Source organism: Meyerozyma guilliermondii, genomic scaffold (assembly GCF_000149425.1).
Source record: "Meyerozyma guilliermondii ATCC 6260 scaffold_6 genomic scaffold, whole genome shotgun sequence".
Lineage (NCBI taxonomy): Eukaryota > Fungi > Ascomycota > Pichiomycetes > Serinales > Debaryomycetaceae > Meyerozyma > Meyerozyma guilliermondii.
The window spans coordinates 59813-79963 of NW_001809795.1; the positions used below are offsets into that span (position 1 = coordinate 59813).

At 44.7% G+C, this 20151-nt stretch overlaps 12 protein-coding genes across 12 annotated transcripts; 5 read left to right on the top strand and 7 right to left on the bottom strand. All coding sequences in view use genetic code 12, as the record gives it.

Moving 5' to 3' along the window:
• Positions 1 to 2203, bottom strand: PGA18 (Pga18p; the record flags this gene model as incomplete). Its single annotated transcript, XM_001482644.1, has 1 exon — positions 1 to 2203. A coding segment is annotated over one exon (2203 nt), but the record flags the coding sequence as incomplete, so codon positions are not given.
• A 995-nt stretch (positions 2204 to 3198) lies between these two features.
• On the bottom strand, positions 3199 to 4128 carry OXR1 (Oxr1p; the record flags this gene model as incomplete). The annotated part of the gene is made up of 1 exon (XM_001482645.1): positions 3199 to 4128. The coding sequence occupies one exon, from the start codon at positions 4126 to 4128 to the stop codon at positions 3199 to 3201; it is 930 nt and encodes a 309-aa protein (XP_001482695.2).
• Positions 4129 to 4388: 260 nt separating this feature from the next.
• Positions 4389 to 5075, bottom strand: DCG1 (Dcg1p; the record flags this gene model as incomplete). Its single annotated transcript, XM_001482646.1, has 1 exon — positions 4389 to 5075. The coding sequence occupies one exon, from the start codon at positions 5073 to 5075 to the stop codon at positions 4389 to 4391; it is 687 nt and encodes a 228-aa protein (XP_001482696.2).
• Positions 5076 to 5188: 113 nt separating this feature from the next.
• On the top strand, positions 5189 to 6526 carry DDC1 (Ddc1p; the record flags this gene model as incomplete). Its single annotated transcript, XM_001482647.1, has 1 exon — positions 5189 to 6526. One exon carries the CDS (start codon positions 5189 to 5191, stop codon positions 6524 to 6526), a length of 1338 nt encoding a protein of 445 aa, XP_001482697.2.
• Positions 6527 to 6620: 94 nt separating this feature from the next.
• Positions 6621 to 6968, bottom strand: PGUG_04653 (pyruvate transporter; the record flags this gene model as incomplete). Its single annotated transcript, XM_001482648.1, has 1 exon — positions 6621 to 6968. One exon carries the CDS (start codon positions 6966 to 6968, stop codon positions 6621 to 6623), a length of 348 nt encoding a protein of 115 aa, XP_001482698.1.
• A 283-nt stretch (positions 6969 to 7251) lies between these two features.
• On the bottom strand, positions 7252 to 9795 carry PGUG_04654 (fungal specific transcription factor domain-containing protein; the record flags this gene model as incomplete). Its single annotated transcript, XM_001482649.1, has 1 exon — positions 7252 to 9795. One exon carries the CDS (start codon positions 9793 to 9795, stop codon positions 7252 to 7254), a length of 2544 nt encoding a protein of 847 aa, XP_001482699.2.
• A 729-nt stretch (positions 9796 to 10524) lies between these two features.
• On the top strand, positions 10525 to 11256 carry PGUG_04655 (uncharacterized protein; the record flags this gene model as incomplete). The annotated part of the gene is made up of 1 exon (XM_001482650.1): positions 10525 to 11256. The coding sequence occupies one exon, from the start codon at positions 10525 to 10527 to the stop codon at positions 11254 to 11256; it is 732 nt and encodes a 243-aa protein (XP_001482700.1).
• On the bottom strand, positions 11257 to 13092 carry PGUG_04656 (dolichol kinase; the record flags this gene model as incomplete). The annotated part of the gene is made up of 1 exon (XM_001482651.1): positions 11257 to 13092. One exon carries the CDS (start codon positions 13090 to 13092, stop codon positions 11257 to 11259), a length of 1836 nt encoding a protein of 611 aa, XP_001482701.2.
• A 115-nt stretch (positions 13093 to 13207) lies between these two features.
• Positions 13208 to 14071, top strand: GLX3 (glutathione-independent methylglyoxalase; the record flags this gene model as incomplete). Its single annotated transcript, XM_001482652.1, has 1 exon — positions 13208 to 14071. One exon carries the CDS (start codon positions 13208 to 13210, stop codon positions 14069 to 14071), a length of 864 nt encoding a protein of 287 aa, XP_001482702.2.
• A 1220-nt stretch (positions 14072 to 15291) lies between these two features.
• SLC1 (1-acylglycerol-3-phosphate O-acyltransferase) lies at positions 15292 to 16158 on the top strand (the record flags this gene model as incomplete). Its single annotated transcript, XM_001482653.1, has 1 exon — positions 15292 to 16158. The coding sequence occupies one exon, from the start codon at positions 15292 to 15294 to the stop codon at positions 16156 to 16158; it is 867 nt and encodes a 288-aa protein (XP_001482703.1).
• Positions 16159 to 16195: 37 nt separating this feature from the next.
• Positions 16196 to 19411, bottom strand: APL5 (Apl5p; the record flags this gene model as incomplete). The annotated part of the gene is made up of 1 exon (XM_001482654.1): positions 16196 to 19411. One exon carries the CDS (start codon positions 19409 to 19411, stop codon positions 16196 to 16198), a length of 3216 nt encoding a protein of 1071 aa, XP_001482704.2.
• A 114-nt stretch (positions 19412 to 19525) lies between these two features.
• Positions 19526 to 20101, top strand: PGUG_04660 (uncharacterized protein; the record flags this gene model as incomplete). Its single annotated transcript, XM_001482655.1, has 1 exon — positions 19526 to 20101. The coding sequence occupies one exon, from the start codon at positions 19526 to 19528 to the stop codon at positions 20099 to 20101; it is 576 nt and encodes a 191-aa protein (XP_001482705.2).
• Between the last annotated feature and the right edge of the window lie 50 nt (positions 20102 to 20151).

Consider the following 20151-nt stretch of genomic DNA (forward strand, 5'->3'; position numbering starts at 1 on the left):
TTGGTGGAATTGAGTGACTTGAAAGACCACTTGAGTGACTTACTGGTGCAATCGAGGAGCTTGAAGGACCCCAAGATGAAACAGTTGGGTGACTTGAAGGTCCAACAGACGAAGCTGTCGAGTGACTAGATGGTCCCAAGGAGGAAACAGTCGAATGGCTTGAATGTCCAACCGAGGAGACACTCGAGTGACTAGAAGGTCCCACAGACGAAGCTGTCGAGTGACTTGAAGGTCCAGAAGGAATCGTGTGACTAGATGGAGCAACCGAGGAGGCACTCGAGTGACTAGAAGGTCCAGAAGGAATCGAGTGACTAGATGGAGCAACCGAGGAGGCACTCGAGTGACTAGATGGTGCAACCGAGGAAACAGTCGAGTGACTAGAAGGTCCCACAGACGAACCAGTTGAGTGACTCGATGGAGCACTTGAGTGACTAACTGGCGCAATCGAAGAACTAGAAGGTCCTGAAGATGCGACGGTCGAGTGACTGGATGGTCCCCAAGACGAAACAGTCGAGTGACTTGATGGTCCCACAGATGAGGCACTCGAGTGGCTCACTGGAGCAATCGAGGAACTAGAAGGTGCAACAGAAGAACTGGATGCCTTCAAAGACGACGAAGAAGTCTCATCGCATGGCTCAGTAGTATGGCTCGAGGGTCCAGTGGGTGGAATTGTGTGACTTGAAAGATCACTTGAGTGGCTGACTGGTGCAATTGAAGAACTAGAAGGTCCCCAAGATGAAGCACTTGAGTGGCTCGAAGGTCCCCACGAGGAAACAGTCGAGTGACTAGATGGTGCAAACGAGGAGCCCCAGGAGCTAGAAGGTCCGCTTGGCGAAACAGATGAGGCACTCGAGTGACTAGAAGGTCCAGAAGGGATTGAGTGACTAGATGGAGCAACCGAGGAAACAGTCGAGTGACTCGATGGAGCACTTGAGTGACCAGATGGTGCAACTGAGGAGGCACTTGAGTGGCTAACTGGTGCAATCGATGAGCTCGAAGGTCCAGAGGAGCTGGATGCCTTCACAGACGACGAAGAAGTCTCATCGCATGGTTCAGTAGTATGGCTCGAAGGTCCAGTAGCTGGAATCGAGTGGCTGGAAGGTCCCCAAGACGAAATAGTCGAGTGAGATGAAACACCACTTGAGTGACTAACTGGCGCAATCGAAGAACTAGAAGGTCCCGCAGATGAGATTGTCGAGTGACTAGATGGTCCCCAAGACGAAGCGGTCGAGTGACTAGATGGTCCCCAGGAGGATACAGTCGAGTGACTTGAATGTCCAGCAGATGAAGCACTAGAGTGGCTCGAAGGTCCCACAGAAGAAGCACTCGAGTGGCTCACTGGTGCAATTGAGGAGCTCGAGGGTGCAGCAGAAGAGCCAGATACCTTAACAGAAGATGAAGTTTCATCGCATGGTTCAGTAGTATGGCTCGAAGGTCCAGTAGGTGGAACTGAGTGACTTGAAAGTGCACTTGAGTGACTTACTGGGGCAATTGAGGAGCTCGAAGGAACAACAGAAGAACTGGATACCTTCAAAGACGAAGAAGGTTCTTCACATGGCTCAGTCGAATGGGTAGAAGTTCCCACGGACGAAACAGTAGAGTGACTTACTGGTGGAACCGAAGAACTCCAGGAGCTAGAAGAAGGCTCGTCACATGGCTCAGTTGAGTGACCAGTTGGTCCAGTTGATATAACACTGGAGTGGCTAACTGGAGCAATCGAGGAACTAGAATGTCCAGCAGAAGAACTGGATACCTTGATGGATGACAAAGAAGTTTCATCACATGGTTCACCCTTGTGTCCACCATCTCCTTGGTGTCCCCCATGTCCTCCATGGTGATCACCTTTGTGTCCTCCGTGATGTTCACCTTTGTGTTCACCCTTGTGTCCACCCTTGTGTTCACCCTTGTGTTCACCCTTGTGTTCACCCTTATGTCCACCTTTGTGTTCATCAGGACAAGGCTCTTCATCATGGCCACCCTTGCCATGCTTACCGCCTTTACCACCTTTGTCGTGTTTGCCATGTTGCGGTTGTGGCCACCACCAGTGATTATTCTTCTCTTCCTTTCCTCTTTTGTCGTTCTCTCCGCCATGAGAAACGAACGGATTCTTATCATGGTGATCACCAGAACCAATCCATGGTATAAAGTGACCGTTGACAGCAACGACTAGACCAGTATAAGCAGCGATTGTGACGAACTTCATTGTCAGTTTGTTCTTCTTCTATGTCTGAAGAGAGCTCAACTATGAAGTTAGTTGGAGGTCTTTGCCGGGAGTCAATTGAGGATTCTCCACCTGCAAAAGTGTTTTATATATCAAAACACCTTTCACAGCCATGGAACTAATTGCATCTTCAACTGACACAACCTCGTGCTGCTCCAGTCCCAAAACGTAACACATTAAGCCAAATGAAACATTATTTGGGGACCCTGTGCAGCATCAAGGGGGAATTTTAACACAATTAATGCACTTTATCGCCAGTGATGATGTATCCTAACCATGAAGGAGAAGTTTCCAAAGGTTCTTTTTACCTCGTCGTGTAGCATGATAGCAATAGTGCATCCGAAACTCACTAGTAAAGATAGTGATTTTGCAGCCGTTAAGCCGTTTCAGAATCCTGCACGGGTCGACCTTGCAGCATGCATGGACGGGCGCTCAAAATTTATCCTAGTTTCACCACAAGGGGCGCCGCACCCACATGCATACTTCGATGCCTGTTAGCCGTTTAATGATTCCCGAAATGCTCCAAGATATTCATCTACCAAATATCAAACTTTGAAAATTGGATACAAAGATAGAGTATACCATTTGGGCAACTGATTGGCTGCGACTTATCACCCAAGATAAGCCCAAATAGCAGCCTCATTCAGAGCAAGCCACGACTAATTTAGACGAATCATGCAGCTCAGCTCGAAACGAAAATTCTGCCCCTTAACGTTTGGCAACGGTGTGCAGAACATTGGCTGCAACAACGCGCACATGGCATTGATTATCTCTATAGCCCAAACCGGTCAAATTGACGGGTTCGAGAACCAGAAAATGTTTGCAATTAAGGTTTAGCAAATAGTAAGTTCAACCGAACAGTCCGTAGTTGTCCGGATTTCATATTTAGACCGTACTTCATGAGGTCTAGTTTCAGGCTCTTCACATGATAGTGCGGCAATCGCAAATTTCACATCGACAAATTTCAAGGAATTGCTCTATGGATCTCCGATACGCCAAACTTCCAAGCCTATAATTTCGAATCGCGACTCCTTGGCATTTGGTCTTGAGCCACTGGCGTGGCTGGACCCACATAGAACCTCGTTACCGAAGGTTTCGCAATAAGCTGAAACACCGCTGCAGAGCAGTTTGTCGATCCATATGCCGTTGTGGCCATCGGACGACCCGATAGCAATGAATTGGCTATTGGAGTAAATAATATTATCGTTAATACCAGTGTAGACGAATGCCTTAAACCGCATGCTACCGTCTCCAGTACGTTCACATTTCCATAAAAAGCACTCCCCATTACCGTAGTACCGTTTGTGTTCCATCAATCGCAAATTCTCGTTGAGATAGCTCCCGAAGATTGCTCCCGTAGAGTCCTGAATCACCAAAACGTACCCTACTGGCCGTCTGATTTCATTGTGGTACTCATGGCTCCCCACCATGGAATTCACCACCAGACTGGCGTATCCTGCGTCTACGGTTTTCCGTTGACGTTTCACTTGTGCCACTTGCTGATCTCTATCATTGTTCCGGTAGAGCGAGCGAAGTGAAATTCCGTCCTGTTCCATCGAGTATACCAAATTCCATTCCGACGCCAATTGGAGACGTCGAGGCACAAGATTGCGGATATTATGTGCCAATTCGCCTCCTAGAAGCCGTCTGCGTGTGGTTTCTTTGTAACCGACAAGTTTCAAGTCGGAAAGTGGCGGCAACTCATCTTCTCTTTCTGGAGCTTGTGGGTTGCTATTTTCTTGTTCTTTGCTTTCGCTTCCTCTTCTCATTAAGCGATCCAAGAGCGATGGTCTCTTTTCTATCTGTTTCCGGGGCAAAGAACTAGAAGTTTCTATGTCCACTACTTCTTCTTTTTCGTTGTAAACACGTTGATCTTCAGGGTTGCTTGTCAATTTCTCTTCACTCATATTTGATCTGGATGTGAAAAAGTGTATTCTTGTTTCTTAGAGAAATGCTCTTTATGCTGGAAACGTTTCGATTGGTCAAAAACACTTCAGTATAATATTTAGTGTAGTAGGAGGGGTAGGGTATCTGTGACCTTTTAGAGTGAGGTACTGCAGACGGGCAGATGCCGATGGGTTGCAAAATATGGCCGTAAAAGTCTACGAAATTAAATAATTGAATGACATTGTAAACCTGGATTATTCACATCTCAACCACTGGCTTGCTACTCTCGTGCCTTGAATTGCATGAGACCTGTCAAAAAATCAACCCCTATTTTTACACTGTCTATGAATTGCAACGGAAACTTTTCCGCCAACTTTTTGTCAAGTCCGGCCATCCCCGCACACCCAAGAAGTACACAGTCAATTTCGTCATCCTTGTACTCATCCAAGAACCCACTGACCTTTTTTTCGATTTTGGCAAATTGTTCTGGATCACTGAGATTGGTGACATTGACATCCAACGCTCGAGTCTTCTGAAATTTGCCACTGGGGAACAGATCAGCCCCTACAAAGTCCACAATTGCTTTATCCAAAAGCGGGAGCCACTCGCTGACGCTTGTTAACACAAACAGCTTCCGAATTGTGCCGTTCAGCAATGCATAAAGAAGGGTAGCTTGCATGATTCCCATGACTGGGCAGTCCACCAACTTCGCCAATGAACGCACTAGCGGATGGTCTGAGTAGCAGCACACCAAGATGCCATCGTAGTTCAACTTCTTGTCTTTTAAGTCATCTAGAACAACTTTCTCCGATTGCTGAGAAGTTTCCTCTCCTGTTATCTCCTTGGGCGCCGAAGGTGGAGCCGTATAAAATGAGAGTTCCACTGTGCTCGGTGCCAACACCGTGTCACGCAAGTTATCTGTGACTTTCTGCGACGAATTTGGGTTCAAAACTAACACCTGGTACATTGCAAATGCCCAGTCGCAATCGTCGCTGATAACGATCTGGTGCACCGGTGTGTTCCGGAAAGGCGTCAGCTGATGCGCTACCCTGTGTGCAGCTCATTGTGCAACCACTTTGCATGTTTGTAGTGGTGTTAAAAGATGGCAAAAGTCGACGAATTTGGAGCCGGACAGTCTGTGCGTTGGCTGCTGTGTCTGAAGGTATCAAGTTTGTAATCAGTCAGCGCCAGCTTTCGATTTCGGCTATAAACGGCGCCAGAACAGCTCATGGCGAAATCGTCTTTGATCGGGATTTTTTTCATGATTTTTATGTCGACTTTGACCATGTCTTGAGAGACGGTTATGAAGCTGGTGATGGAATGGAGCGTCAGCATGAAGATGGACATCATAAGGAGATTGCAACGTACTCTTTTTTGGTTAATTCGAAGCATTTGGTGACGTTGTTTAAGACCCTCGATGTCAACGATTTAGAGTATATTTGCCTCAAGGTGTACTGGAATGAAGCCACAGTGGATGCTATGAAGTACAAGCTACTCATTGAGATCAAAACGAAGAAATTGGTGGTGAAAAAGTACCAAACCTCGTACCAGCCCGTAGTACGAAATCGGCTACTCGTGGCCGAAGAATACAAATGGCAGCTTCTGCAGAACAATGACGACATCACATTTTTGAAGATCGACCAGGTGATACCTAGGCAGTTTCTCGATATGATACCGACTGCTGTGGATGATTTTAAGCTTGAAGTGCGCAGCCACAAGGTGATGTTCAGCGGCATCAAGAAGGCAGTTGTCAAGGACCGTGATTACCTCAAACAGCCAATGGCGGTCACGGTGACTTTGGGGCTTCGTGACCTCATCGACACGAACTTACGGGAGGAAACCGACGAGTCCCGTAGAAAACTGATAGGGTTTCGGCTTCGTGACTTTAAGACATTCATGTCCTTGATATCTTCTTTGGGCTCCACCTCGGACGAAAATGGACCCGATTATGACCTGGACGAGGGACTTTCGATATACTTGAAGCAGCCAGGAGACCCAATAGTGTTTGAACTCTGCAACATAACAAACGTCAAGATACAGTTCGTCCAGATCACCAATACCGCATCCTCTGAAGAGGGCAAAGAGATTAAAATTCCGCACCATGTGGTACATGAAATCAACAAGGCACCAAGTACGGCTCCTCCAGCAAAACGTCACAAGAAAATGTTATTAATGAACCCAACTATTCCCTCACAAGAAACCGCTACTCAGTTTATGAACTCGGGTCGTTCATCTTCACCCGAGCCTCGAATTGCATACGACCTGGCGCTCCGAACTCGTTCCACGGACCAACTCTTCGTTGAAGAACACAGCCAGCCTCACTCTCGTGGTTCGGACTCGAGTAATGACTCCCATAGCGACCAGCCGTCGCAATACGGTCCCACCCAGCAAACCACCGTCAAGTCAATATTTGACTGAATTACAAAAAACCAAATTAGGTGCATTTATTCATAACTTTACACACTATCCACTCCGAACAACACTCACGTCCAACACCCACATCCAACTGACCCTATTTCGTCTCCGTGACAGCCTCGACAGCCTTCTTTGATGAACCGTAATGGTGATTCACCCACCTATAACCCTGACCCAATTGAGCCAATTCGTTCACAAAATGACATCCAAACAACAAGTAGTTTTGAGGAGTCACAGCCAATGAGTACCTCATGAATGTCAATGAGTATAAAATCAACGATCCGGTCATTGGTCCACTGATCAAATCAGGGTCTTTTTTCAAGTCCATGACGGCAGCGACAGGAATACCAAAGTTGGACACCGGTCCCCAGAAGTGAGTTGTACACACGTATCTCAACGATTGCTTGGAGAACAAAAAGTCTGTGAATTTCTTGAAACTAGACATCGCTCTTGTTCGCGGGAGTCTTTGCCGAAGATATACTCCGGCGAGGCTGTGTGCAGTACGTATATCGGTTCGGGTGTTGGTGAAGTACAGAGGAATCCAGAAATGTTCGAGCTATGAACTCACTTTGTTGTGCCTCGTAGTATTAGGAAAGTTGTTAGTATCGTTTTGGCTTCCTTAAACGAAAATTCTGGTGCAGTTCCTTACGTTTATATCATCGTTAAGAATTTGTGAATTTTTTGCGATTACTAGAAATCATTCAATTCATTAGAAACTTTGTACATATTCATTGATTTCCGTGATGACTAAAGCTAGGAAACAAATCAGCATCACTGCTCGGGTCATACCCAAAGGGAGGATTTATATATTCCTCCGATCCTCCTTCTTCAGCTTTTGGTTGTACCACTTGAGACTTGCCCTCTGGCGCGGAGGAGTCCATAAGCCAACTGCCCTCGCTACCAACTGATGGTTGCACGTGAAGGGGCCGCGGTTGCTCTAAATCACTAGAACTCGATTCGCCTTGCAGGTAGGTTGAACGCAATCCTTGTTGACCTCCATCGTCACTTGGTGAGCTCAAGTAGTAAGGCAAGTTTTCGGGATTAGTTAGCCAGAATGGGTCGCTGAGACTTATGTAGTAAGTATCGTCAAGTTGAGAGTCATCTTCCATCATCATCTGAGTATAGTCGCCGAATCTCTCGTTCAGAATTCTTTGCTGTCTTCGTTCTTGCATAACATTGATGAATCGTATGTTGTTGTTCATCAAGTACAAAATATTAGTCGACCAAAATTTGATGTTTTTTGAGACCTTGGCCAGCAAACGAGATTCAAATGAGTAGAGCAATTTGAGTTTCTCGTCAAGAACTATCAAAAACTTTTCATAGTCAATGACCAGCAGATTATCCGACAAGTTCATGACGCTTGGGGCCTCAATGAATTCCTTGAACTTGTAGTGCAAAAAGGTGAATATCACAACGAAACCTTGGTAAATGAACGAGTTTAAGAATGGAAAATAGGTTCGGAAAAGTTTTCCAAAATGCTTGTCTAGCAATGTGTTCGCACTGCCCGAAAGCTTCTCGCCAAAATCGTCGATGAAGTCTCCGATAAATTCAACGGAGTAGATTAAAAACCTGTCGAGAGAATTAATCAAAATCCTGACTACTTCATCGGCTTGTTCATGCATCCGAAATTTATCGACAAAGGGTTCAAATAATTTGGATCGATTGACGTAAAATATGATCAAATCATGCATCACAGCAGAGCGTCCAATCTTGGAGCGAGACAGAAGTTGGTCACTTGCGCTTTCAAATTGCAAATTCGTATCAGCATTCTTGTTGGTAAGAAGCATTTCCAATTGATTGATTTCAGTCTCGAACTTTCGGTTCAAATTGAATAGATCAGTAATTGTAAAATCGATCATGTAATTTTCAATTAACATCATGTTGGACAAACGAAGACACTCACTCAAACCAGACTTGAGGGCCACCTGAGTCTTTGTCTCCTTGAAATTAAGGCTATCTGACCTCGTGGTGCTTGTTGAACGATTAACGAACGAGTTGACTTGAATTGATATGGGATTTGGTCGACCAAGAATGGAGCATATTTGACCAGTGATATTCCGCAAAGCGAACCATACCACACACTTCTCCAAATCTTCCCTCTCGTCATCTTCATTTATAGTATCCTTATTATTATTGCCAAGTTTGAATCTGCTTAAAACGTGGAGACCTATCAGGTAGGCGACGGCGCTCACGTGAAAAACCATCGACCAGCACTCTTCGTATTTTTGGTCGACAAAATACCACTCACAACACAAGATATAAGCTTGAATGGTGACAATCGACTCGTTCAACAAGTTGTGGCGAAAGCTGACAAAAGAGTGGTGGAGAACATCCTTAGACAAATACGACTTGAATTTCGAAACTTCCAGTATCTTGTCTTGCGGAAGCAAGCCAAAATCCACAAACTGTGTTGGCGAAAGCCTTTGAACTGCAATCAATATGATCATATAGAGCAAGAGAAGGTCATCGTCGTTTTCCCATTCGCTGTCTTTGATGGACTCGTAAGAATCAAGAAACTGTCGCACGTTGCCTATGACAATAAACGAGGTATAGTAGGAATTTGTTGTGAAGAAAAACTCAATTAATCGCTGAATAACATCGATATTGCGTCGAATAACAACAGGGTCTTTCACGTTGAGGTGAGGATCCCCACCAAGTACGCACGGAAGGTTCTTTTTTTTGAGCGACATTCTCACCCGAGTGTCTTCAGGGTCCTCCTTGTGGGCTTCCTTGACCACCTTGGACTGTTTGGAGGTTTCAGCATCGTTTGTTGTATTATCTCGAAGATTATCCATCATATAGCTCGATGACTGGGGCCCATAGTACTTTTCACCTCCCTCAGAAGTCTCTCCGCTAACATGAATGGGATTTTTAGTCGAATGTTCACCAATAGCACTGGCGACATCCAGTACTGAATTACTACGGGTTTGTTGCGCCAACTTTTCGGTAAGTTTGCGGCTTCCCAACTCCAATCTGAAATTTTCCTCCAAAAGCCGTTGGTTGTGGCGCTTGATCAGCTCCAAGTCGTCGCCATATGACGACATGGTGAATTCTGAAGAGTCGGCCCCGCTGGAAGAAGATATCTCTGCCCGGGAAACCAAGGCAGATTGAGGGTCTAAATGTTCACCCTCATCGATTTTGATATTTCTAAAAGTGGAAGGAAATCTGCAAACGATGGACCTTCGTTCACACTGATTACAGGGCTTCTTTTTGTTACACTTGATCTTCTTGCGGCGACACGAGATACAGGATATGGGGAATGACTCTGTCATGATTAAACTTGGATTGGAACCGGAAATTTAGCGAGATGATGTACTTGGAACTTTAAAAGTAATCCCTAGTGAGTATGTGACTAGCAAAATGTAATTATACCTGTTGAAAGATTCTGGATAACTTCTCGCCTGACTCTCTGGTGAATTAAGGAAAGAAGATATTGCTGCAGGGAGCCACCCAAACTGAATATAGTCAAAGAAGTATTCCCGAAATCAAGTGCGGTACTACCGACGGTGTGCAGGTGCAGAGGTGCAGTCGATGGCGTGCAGGTTAAAATGGTTCACTTGAACCGTTACCTATATCTTCACGGCCCCAACTATGGCTCTTTGCTTTTCCTTGGTCACTCCACTAAAGCATAAAATTGGCCACTCCAATAGATTTGGCCATTATGTGGCGCTTCGACAGATTGGGTCGATGTCTTTTCTCCGGAACTCCGCACTAAGAGATCTCCGAAAAGTATAGAGGCAGGAACTACAGTGCGCGGTTAAAGTCAGTTCGAGGATTTTTAAACTTTATGTTCGCATATGCCGGAATTACTTTTTTCCGCGACCCGGCCACATTGTGGCCTGCGACTCTCCGCGCCACGCGCGCCGCCTAGTATTGTTGGCGCGCTGCATCTAATTTCGATTCCAAACTGATCACCACCGATTCCGCTTACATAAGCAGTTCTTATCAGGTCTCACTTTTGGTGATTTTTTGCGCCCATTTGTTTTCCTATTTATCTGTGGATGACAGATAAAGAGCCGTATTATCGGTCCAAGACCAGTATTAAGCCAGCTCCCGTGGCGCGGCCACGCTCGGTGTATGGTGACGCAGACGAATTGATGTTTAAACTTGCCAAAAACTCGGTTTTGGCTCCATCACTAAAACGTACTAAGCCTCCAATCGAACCTTATTTTGTTAAACAGCCAAACAGGCGTCGCTTGAGTGTTCCTGACGACTCTAGCTATAAGGGGGTTGCTTCGTACCCGTTCCAATGTGCTGATGAGTCGGCAATTGTGTCTGATGACGAGGATGATCTAGAGGACAATGTAATTCAAACCAAAGTGTCACGCCACGGTTCTATGGCCGAGCATAGTCGCCCACCAAGCTCCAGAAACTCGTTCCACCGCTCTGTGAGCGACAATTTTTCTCCAGCGTCATCTTGCTCAAACTCGACCAGCGAACTCACCATTAACAAAACCTTTGACAGGGCCAATTTTTCCATCACTAATCCACGTGTGGCCATCCAAAGACCAGAGTTATTGGAAGACGCTGACGAGTACGTCAACTCCTTGTTTATCAAGAGCAACTTGCCGTATATCGTTACTAACCCCCGCTCCAGAGCGTTGTCTTCGTCGCTCTTCCCGCCTCGAATGATGTCCACCTCGCTCACCAAAGACGACTTTGATGCGGTTACATGTTCTCCAAGCGTCCGAGACGACTTTGATACTGTTCCTAATCAATCGTTTATAGTCTAATTATTTTTTAGTGTGCAATGCGTCTAAGGCAATCATCATTACGCACGGAATCACCAAGTTATCGTTCAAGGTGCTCACACCTTCCAAGATACCTCCTATCAAGCAGCACACAAATACCGGTTCCCAGTCTGCAACTTGCCCGTTCAAGAGATACTGGTCTACCAAGAAAAGTCCACCAAAAGTTATCAATACGAACGCTACAGTTCCCTGGATTGATTTTGGGCCCCCTTTCCACTTGACAGAACCGAACCGCTTGCCAATAATCGATGCTGAGGAATCGCCCAAGCCCAACGAAATAACTCCGAGGAAAGACTTGATGGAAACTCGTTTATCGATACAGTAATCGAAGACCATAGGTAATGAAACCCCGGCTATAAGATATATGTACGACACGTTGAGGGGTCCTTTCAAGTCTTTGAAGTCTTGGAACACAAGCAAGCTTTTAGAAAGCCATTGGCCCACAAAAGTGAAGCGAGTAAACCGGATTATTTCGAGAATGACAAACACAACCGCCGATCCAAGCAAGGCAATTAGGGTGAACTGTGGTTGATCAACATAAGCCGGGTACGTCACCAAGCCCAAAATCACCCAGTGCCATACTTTTCGCCTCAAGTTTAAGCTTATGTGGGGAGCAAGAAAAAACACCAGTGGTATGACAACTGCAAGCACAGCTAACCAAGTGGACAAAATCGACTTGCGCTCGGCAGAGTCAATTATGTACAGCCAGAGCCAGCTGATAGCATTATTGTTTGGAAGGATGGAACTCAATTGGTAGTTTGTTAAGAACACAAACAACGCACCAGACACAACTGCACTTAGTATGCCCACCACAAAGTTTCGGGTGCTCGAGTACAAGAGGAACAAAGGGTACACAAGTGCACTGGTTGAGACGAGACTTATGACCAATTTTTGAAAAATAATCACTGGAAGATTGTACTGATTATTCAAGGCGGTGTAGTGGACGACGTTGCTGAGCAAAACGGAAAACAATTGAATCTCTGCCTGGCATAAACTTGTGTTTGTTCCCGCGCCTATAGGGCTGCTAGACTCTTTCGCCTGGGCCATTGCTTTGGTATCATCTTGCTGAAGGACTTCTTCAGGAATGTCCACCGATGTTCTATCGCTGCCTTTGTTGAAATAGTTCAACAGGTATTGAATACAAGCGTGGAACACAAATATTATTGCAATTGCTTGGGTTGGTGTATTGTCTTCTTCGTCACGATAAATGACAAAATACGCTATTGCCGACCCCAACCGAATAACAGGGTGAACATAGTCCACCACAAAGTAATTAAAGCACAAGTTGAGGTGCAAAGCGTCCGACTTGTAGAGAGCAGCGATGGCAGTGGGGATGAACACCGCATAGATCAAGTTGAATCCTGGAAGTTGGGGCAACGGAAAACGAGCAGGATTCTTCTTGTGGAGCCTCAGCCGGCTCCTATAGCTGAAAATGAACGCCATGCCAACACCAATAGCATTGAAACCAATTTTATACATATTTTCTTTGACGTATTCGGTATTGTACAAATAGAAAGCATGGCAAATAAACGCCAACATTACCAACTGGACAAACTTGGCAAAGTCCAATTCATCATTCAAGAAATCTTGAGCCCCATAGATCACCCTAAACACCACTGATTGACCAGCAATGTCGTCTTCAAGGTCTTTTTCACCGGTCAAAGCTGCCGGATTAGCGGTCAGATTAGCCATCAGTGTAGACAGTTCCACAGCAGTTGTGGAAGTTTCTGGTGGGTTACCCTCGCGAAAGATAGCAGCCGTGGACGCCGCCGTGGGACTTTGGGCCGTTTTGGGAGACGGCTTCTTTCTTGGTGGCATGGGTAGATTTCAAGAAACTGAGCCCGAAAACATAGATAAACTGCATAAAGAGCACTGCATACAGCTCGAGCCTCACTAAACGTAAAAATTTCGAGCGACTTCTTTCGTGCTGCAGATGGCCGTTTCTAGTAACGTCCGTGTAAAATCCTGCACAATCGCTCATTCTGCTGCCAGAGCAAACGTCTGCAAAATTGCTCTGGGGTACATATATAAGGAGCCCTATCCCATTTGTTCATCATTCAAAATGGTTAAAGCTTTAATTGCAGTTACCTCGTATAACGACGTCTTTTACGAAGACGGGGCAAAGACAGGATTGTTCCTTACTGAGGCCTTGCACCCATTTGAGGTGTTCAGAGCTCAAGGTTACGATGTGGATTTTGTGTCTGAAAATGGAACTTTTGGCTATGATGAGCACTCGTTAAGCCCAGATTTCTTGGATGGAGACGACAAGAACATTCATCTCAATGCTCACTCTGAATTCAACATTGGGTTGAAAAATATCAAAAAACCATCGCAAGTCGATGCTTCAGAATATTCCATTTTCTTTGCCTCGGCTGGCCACGGCACATTATTTGACTATCCAAAGGCCAGTGGCTTGCAAGAACTTGCTCAAAAAATATATGCCAAGGGTGGAGTTGTTGCTGCTGTTTGTCATGGACCTGCTATCTTTGCCAACTTGATTGACACCTCATCTGGCAGACCAATTGTTGAAGGCAAGACCGTTACTGGTTTCACCGACAAGGGAGAAGAACAGATGCAAGTCGACAAGATCATGAAGAGCAAGAACTTGGAATCAGTTGAAGAACTCTACAAAAGATTGGGTGCAAAATACTCGGCACCTAATGGACCATGGGATGACCATTCTGTTGTAGATGGCAGAGTTGTTACTGGTGTAAACCCACAATCAGCAAACTCCACAGCTAAGAAAGCGGTGCAAGTTTTGTCGGAAGTGAAGGGAATTGATAAGGTCACTGGTTAAAGAAGAGGAAATAATGAAAATTAAGCATTGAATAAACAGGTGATTGAACCAACTTGAGTGTAGTAACATGGTATTCTATGGATTGTAGTTGAATTGGTATTCTATGAGTCCTTAGTTATCAGCTCTTTTTTTCTTTTTTATTCATGGTTCATTGTCCAACCCAACAGACTTGGATCGAAGACTGCATTTTAACTTTGCAGCATTTTCAGATCTTTTTTCGCAACTATTCCTCTACGGCTTTTAGCTGCAAACTGGTCGATGAACGTCAAAGTAAAATGTCGGCCGGTGTCAATGCTAGTCACTATGAGCTGTAGCTGCTTTTAACTGTTTATTAATTTAAGAGTTTTACTCAAGTCTTCATAAAAACGAATTCTACTTTTGAATTCATACCCGTGCATACATTAAGAACCATTCAAGCAGTACATGTGAGTACAAACCACTGATAAAGCCAGCTGCCCGAGACTCATCTCCAATAACATAAGAAGCGGATTTGTTCCCGAGTTCATTCTGTGAAAGAAGTAGCACCATCTACCGCTGGGTTGTACCAATATTGTGTGTCAAACTACATCATTCAGTCTGATGCTAGTACGGTCACTTTCAACGCTATCGGTCGCTCTCAAGCGGCACGCTCTCTTAGAGCCTTTCCATCAGGATGTTTAGGGAGTGTATCGGTGCTCAGGGATTGTATCAGAAAGAGCACACTCCTCGTCGGAAAACACTATAAATACTCAAATCCCTCAACCGAAACATTCAATGTTCTTCACCTCAAGACCAGCTTTTGATCGAAGAAAAGTTGTACTGGGTAGTTATACTGGTACAGCTAAAAGTAGGCATTGGTATATGTGGAAACTCTGATAAGCCTATCAAATTGACGCAAACACCTCGAGTCTTTTGATGCGAGGAATATGATAGCATGGATATCTCTTCTAGTTTACTCCAGTCAGACAACAAGAAGGAAGACATGGAAGCACTGAGCCGACTTTTCATAAACATTATTTCACCATGATACTAAAGAGACTAATCTACATTCAAATACAATGTTTCCGCAAAAAGTTTGTTATTTTCAAATCTTTAGTAAAGAGAAGTGCTCACTTCTGCCCCACGTTGCGTTCGTTAACTCTTCCAGCATATGTTTCACTTCCTATCTATTCCCCACCTTTTTACCTGCAGGCCCGTCCCAACATCACCAAATTTCGCTAATTTTTTAAACTAAACCACCAATGGGTTCTGCTTTCAGTAGCTTGAAATTCTATTTCAAGTCTGTGGCTTTCGGCGTCTTAATATCTGTATGTGCCCTCTACGGAGTGTTCGCTTCAATCTTTCTTAGAATTATTGGAAAACCCCAATATGCTCAATACACTGTAGCAAGGGCATTTTATTATTCGTTTTCAACGGTTTTGGGGGTCAAAATAAACATCAAAAATGCCCACTATTTGAACGAGAAACCAGCAATTGTGATTTCTAATCACCAGTCAGCTTTGGACATTCTTGTTCTCGGCAAAACGTTTACTCCAGGAATGACTGTGACCGCCAAGAGAGCCTTGAAATTCTTTCCATTTTTAGGATGGTTTATGCTTGCGTCAGGCACCTTTTTCTTGGACAGAACTCGTGGAGAGAAAGCGAGAAAGGTATTGGATGGTGCTTTGGCCAGTTTGAAGAGGGACAACAGGGCTCTTTTCATATTCCCTGAAGGAACCAGATCAGGTACCACCAAATTGGATCTTCTTCCATTCAAAAAAGGTGCTTTCCACTTGGCCAAACAGGCCCAGATTCCTATTGTACCCTTTGTTGTTAGCAATACTTCGGGAATTTTCCATGCTTCAACTCGAACCTTTAATCGTGGAGAAATCACCATCGAGGTATTACCTCCCATGTCCACATCACACTTGGAAACTAACGAGCAATTGAATGACTTTGCTCTTGAAGTACATGATAAGATGAAGACCACGCTCCAGAATTTGGGATACTCCAAAGTGCCTGGATTCAAAAAAGAAGAAACAGCTGTAGAAGCATTAGACACAGACGACACAGACGAAGTTGCAATCGAAAGAGTTCCCGAGCACACTCCGCTCTTGTCTAAAGATTAGTATTATTTAATGTATGGAATATGTATTGTGTATGCACTTAATCTGCTATGACGGCTCTCTTTTTCTTTTTCTTCTTGGTCTTTATCTCAGTTCCTGGCCCTTCACCGTTGCTAACCAGTTCCTCCCTAGATTCAGACTTATCCGCTTTTGAATCAGTTTTTGTAGATTTTGTAGATTTTCCAGCGTCCGTTTTCGTATCAGATTTCGATTTCGATTTCTTCGACTTCTTCTTCAGCTTCTTTTCCACATCCTCCGCTAACAGCTTTCGAATTGCGTCCAAATCTATGTTGTACTCGTCAACTCCAGGTGTGGTTTCTTTCGCGGACGATTCAAGGTCAAACCCTTCCAAGTTCGAAGCGTCAATCTTGAACACATTTGCCGTCTTTTTTTGTGGTTTTTTGATCACTGGTTCTTCCGGTGCTGGAGATGCATTACCAACAACCTCGTCATCAAGAACCATGACTTTCTCCTTCTTCAAAACCTTTGACTTGAGCGACTTAGGTCGCTTCGACTCACCAATCTCAGCCAAAGACAGAAGCAGTGGAGAACGAGTCTGATCTGGCGACGGACTCAGTGGCTTCGGTTTGCGTTTTGCCGAAACCTTACTCTTCTTCTCGTCGGACTTCAAGTAGTATGGGTCATCTTGCAAACGAGCTGCTCGCTCTTTCTTTCTCCTAGCTTCTTCACGTTCAACATCAGAATCAGGCAAGATCGAGTTTTGCTCACTGCTCAGCTGTTCTTCGATATAAGTATCATCATAAAGCTCATCTTCGGCTTCATCTTCAAATCCTTGCAATTCTTCGGAGTGCACGATTTGTCTCTCAAGATCAAGTTCTTCAGGGAAAGGAACATTGCTCTGTGAGTTTTTAGCCACAGGCCGTATCTCGTGTGACTTGAGCATAGACGATAGAATTGGATGCAAAAGCATGGGTATACTTTCCAACTCATTAGCCGTTTCTGGTTTTGCTCCACTCTCCGATTGTAGGTCGTTCAATAGAGCAAGGGCCCGGCCCTCAGCTGCCAATTCAAACGTTTCCAGATCGTCTGTGGCAAGAACACTCACTTCAGGTTCTTCCGATTGCACTGACTCGTTCAGAGACATATTAGAGATGAGATTCTCGTCAGAGTCACTGTCGCTGCTATTCTCCAGATCAAGCTCTTGCTCAAGTTCCTCGCTGACCTGGAGTTTCTTGTAGTACTCGAGGTCTTCAAGTTCCAACTCTCTTATGGGTGCCAAATCTCCGCCCATCATAGCCTCTAAGCATAGTTTCAAAAACTCCAACCATGACAAGCTACGCTCCTGTACCTCATAATGGTAATGTTGCTCGAAATTACTCAAGAAATTGATCAACTTTGAAAGAAAATAGGCCATTTGAATAAACTTGTCTCGAGGAAGTTTCCCGTTGACACCATATAATGTGAGGTAAGTGTTCAAAATACCACTGTAAAGCTTCACTAGAGCTTGGATAAGCAGTGTTAACACATCAGAGTCAGCAAGGAATCTCAATTTGTCCGATATCGGAAAGTGTTTCTTGGAAGTTCGCTTCAATGAAATATCGATCTGACAATTGACCAAGGTGTTGAAAATCGACACTTGAGACGAAAGCTTCAGCCCAAGACTTTCCACCTTTGTTTCATCTTCCTCATCATAACCAACGTATTCGATTTCATCGACATATTCGCCGATAATCCAATAAATGTACTTCAAAAAAACCGGGCATACCTCCAAAATCCGCGTATCTTGAGTAGCATCTATAATAACCTGATTCAAGATTGTGGGACGAAGTGATGGTACTTTTATGCAAAGGGAAACATATTCATTTCCAATAAGGTTCGCGATAGTTTTGGTTGATTCGAAAGATATGAGGTTGTCTGCAACAAGAGATTCTGGGAACAATGACAAGTTAAAAATATCCTTTAAAACAGCCACATACCACTTAAAATTGGGGATATTGGAGTAATTGTTTGATGAAGCAATAGACACAATTTTGGAGGCAATGCTAACCCTCAAGCGTTCTGGTATCAGTTTAGGGGACGGTTTACCGTCCAATGATTCTGGAGGCATAAGTTGAAAGAGTAGTTTCTTCACAATTTCTCCTATGTTATCTTCATTCACAAGTAGATCGCACAACTCTAGTGCCTTCTCTTTTATGATGATATCGTTTCCGCCCAAGTGAGCCAACACAAAGCTTCTGACAGCTCCATCGTCGATTAAAGCTGGAAATTTCTTGAGAATCTTGTACATTGTCAAAAGGCCCACGAATACCAAATTGTAATCACTTTTGGCAAACATCAGCAACAACTTATCGAGGCATAGCTTGCCCGTTTCTTGGTCTCTTGAGGAGTCAGCAGAGAGCATATCACCACTAACTATGCAGTTTATGCATTCGTAGATCAACGAATAGGCATTAGTCTTCGTCATGAGCTCGACTATAGACGGCATTATTCTCTTCTTCATTCTGGGCTCGACTTTAGACAAGCTTTGGAATAGCTTGAGAATGCGAATTACAAGCCAATTGTTGCTGGTGTTATTCATGATGGAGAAGAATTTTGGAAGGTAACCAACAAAGATATTTGGGTTTTTCTTGCTGATTTCACAGATAACGTTTATCGTTGCACTGACAACGGCGGTATCTTCGTCGTCGAGCTTGTCGATGATTCTTTGGAAATTGGCCCGTAAACTTTCTGGGTATTGAAGAATGACTTTGTACATTGCCAACATCGCCTTCTTTCGTATGTAAGGGCTGGAGTGGCTGAGCTTCATCACCACATCGTCGTTGATATCTTTGGCCAAATTTGGAGTCACAATGGTCGCAATGCCGCTGAGAGCAAGGCCAATTTCCGTGTGGTTGTATGAATTGAGGTCTTTTTTGAACTGATTGGTGGCTAAGATAAGAAGATCCTGGTCGTTTTTGAAGGATTGGATCACCGCCAAGTAGCCTATTCGTTTCTGTTGGAATTTGGACGATGCCATCACTTCCAAAATCTGGAAATTGCTCCACGACATATCAAACCCATACATCTCCAAGTACGTGAGCTTCAAGATGGCCATGGCCTTTGTTTCCAAGTCCGAGGTGGCAAGCTCATTCTTACATTCCACAATCACGGTGTCGAAAAACTGCAGAAGGCTCTCTGGCGACTCCTTCGAATGGCCTCGTATACCCTTTATTAGGTCAGTTAGAGACTTCTCAAACAGAATCCCGAACGGCTTCAAGCGTGCCAACACTTCGGAGTTCTGTAGCTGGAACGACATGTCCAATTAATTCCAGTGCCGAACCGCTGGTGTTGTTCTACGATTCGCACCAATGCCCCAGGTTGGCTCCACCTCGCGCGCTTATGTGAAGGACGCAACTTTGGAGCTACTGCTATGGACCAAGATATGTCCACACCAACGCCACCTGAGGAGCCAGAAATGGCTGATTTGGACACTGGACAACCTGGCGACTCCTCTTCAGAGTCGTTTTTTCTGAGCGAAGACGCAGAACTGGCAAATAATTCCCATAATGACTACCAGTACATGAGCATCATGGACCATTCCAACTACTTATCCAACGCATTGTCGTCAGCTATGGAGTCTATCGAGCTCGACAAGTCACTAGCACTACAGGCACAATTGAGTGGTAACCTAAATAACGAACGTCAACGACTTGTGGACAAACAGGAAGAAGTACTTGCCAAGCTTCAACACATACAAACCATGTACAATAAACACTTTCGGCCCACAACTGATACCCGAGGCTCACACAGTCGAATATCCACCCTCGAACTGGAATTCAGCCGAATCGAGGGCCATATAAACCGGTTGAAATACGGCAAAGATTCGTCTCACTTGGCATCGATCTTCAAGACCAAAACACCTGGTATAGTGGAGTCCCATCCTGTGGAGTACAATAAGGCGAGAGACAAGATACTCGAGCGCCAAATTGACGAAAGCGAGAGCTAGAGAAACGAAACCATGAAATTTTAGCAAATAACGGCAATTAACAGAACTTG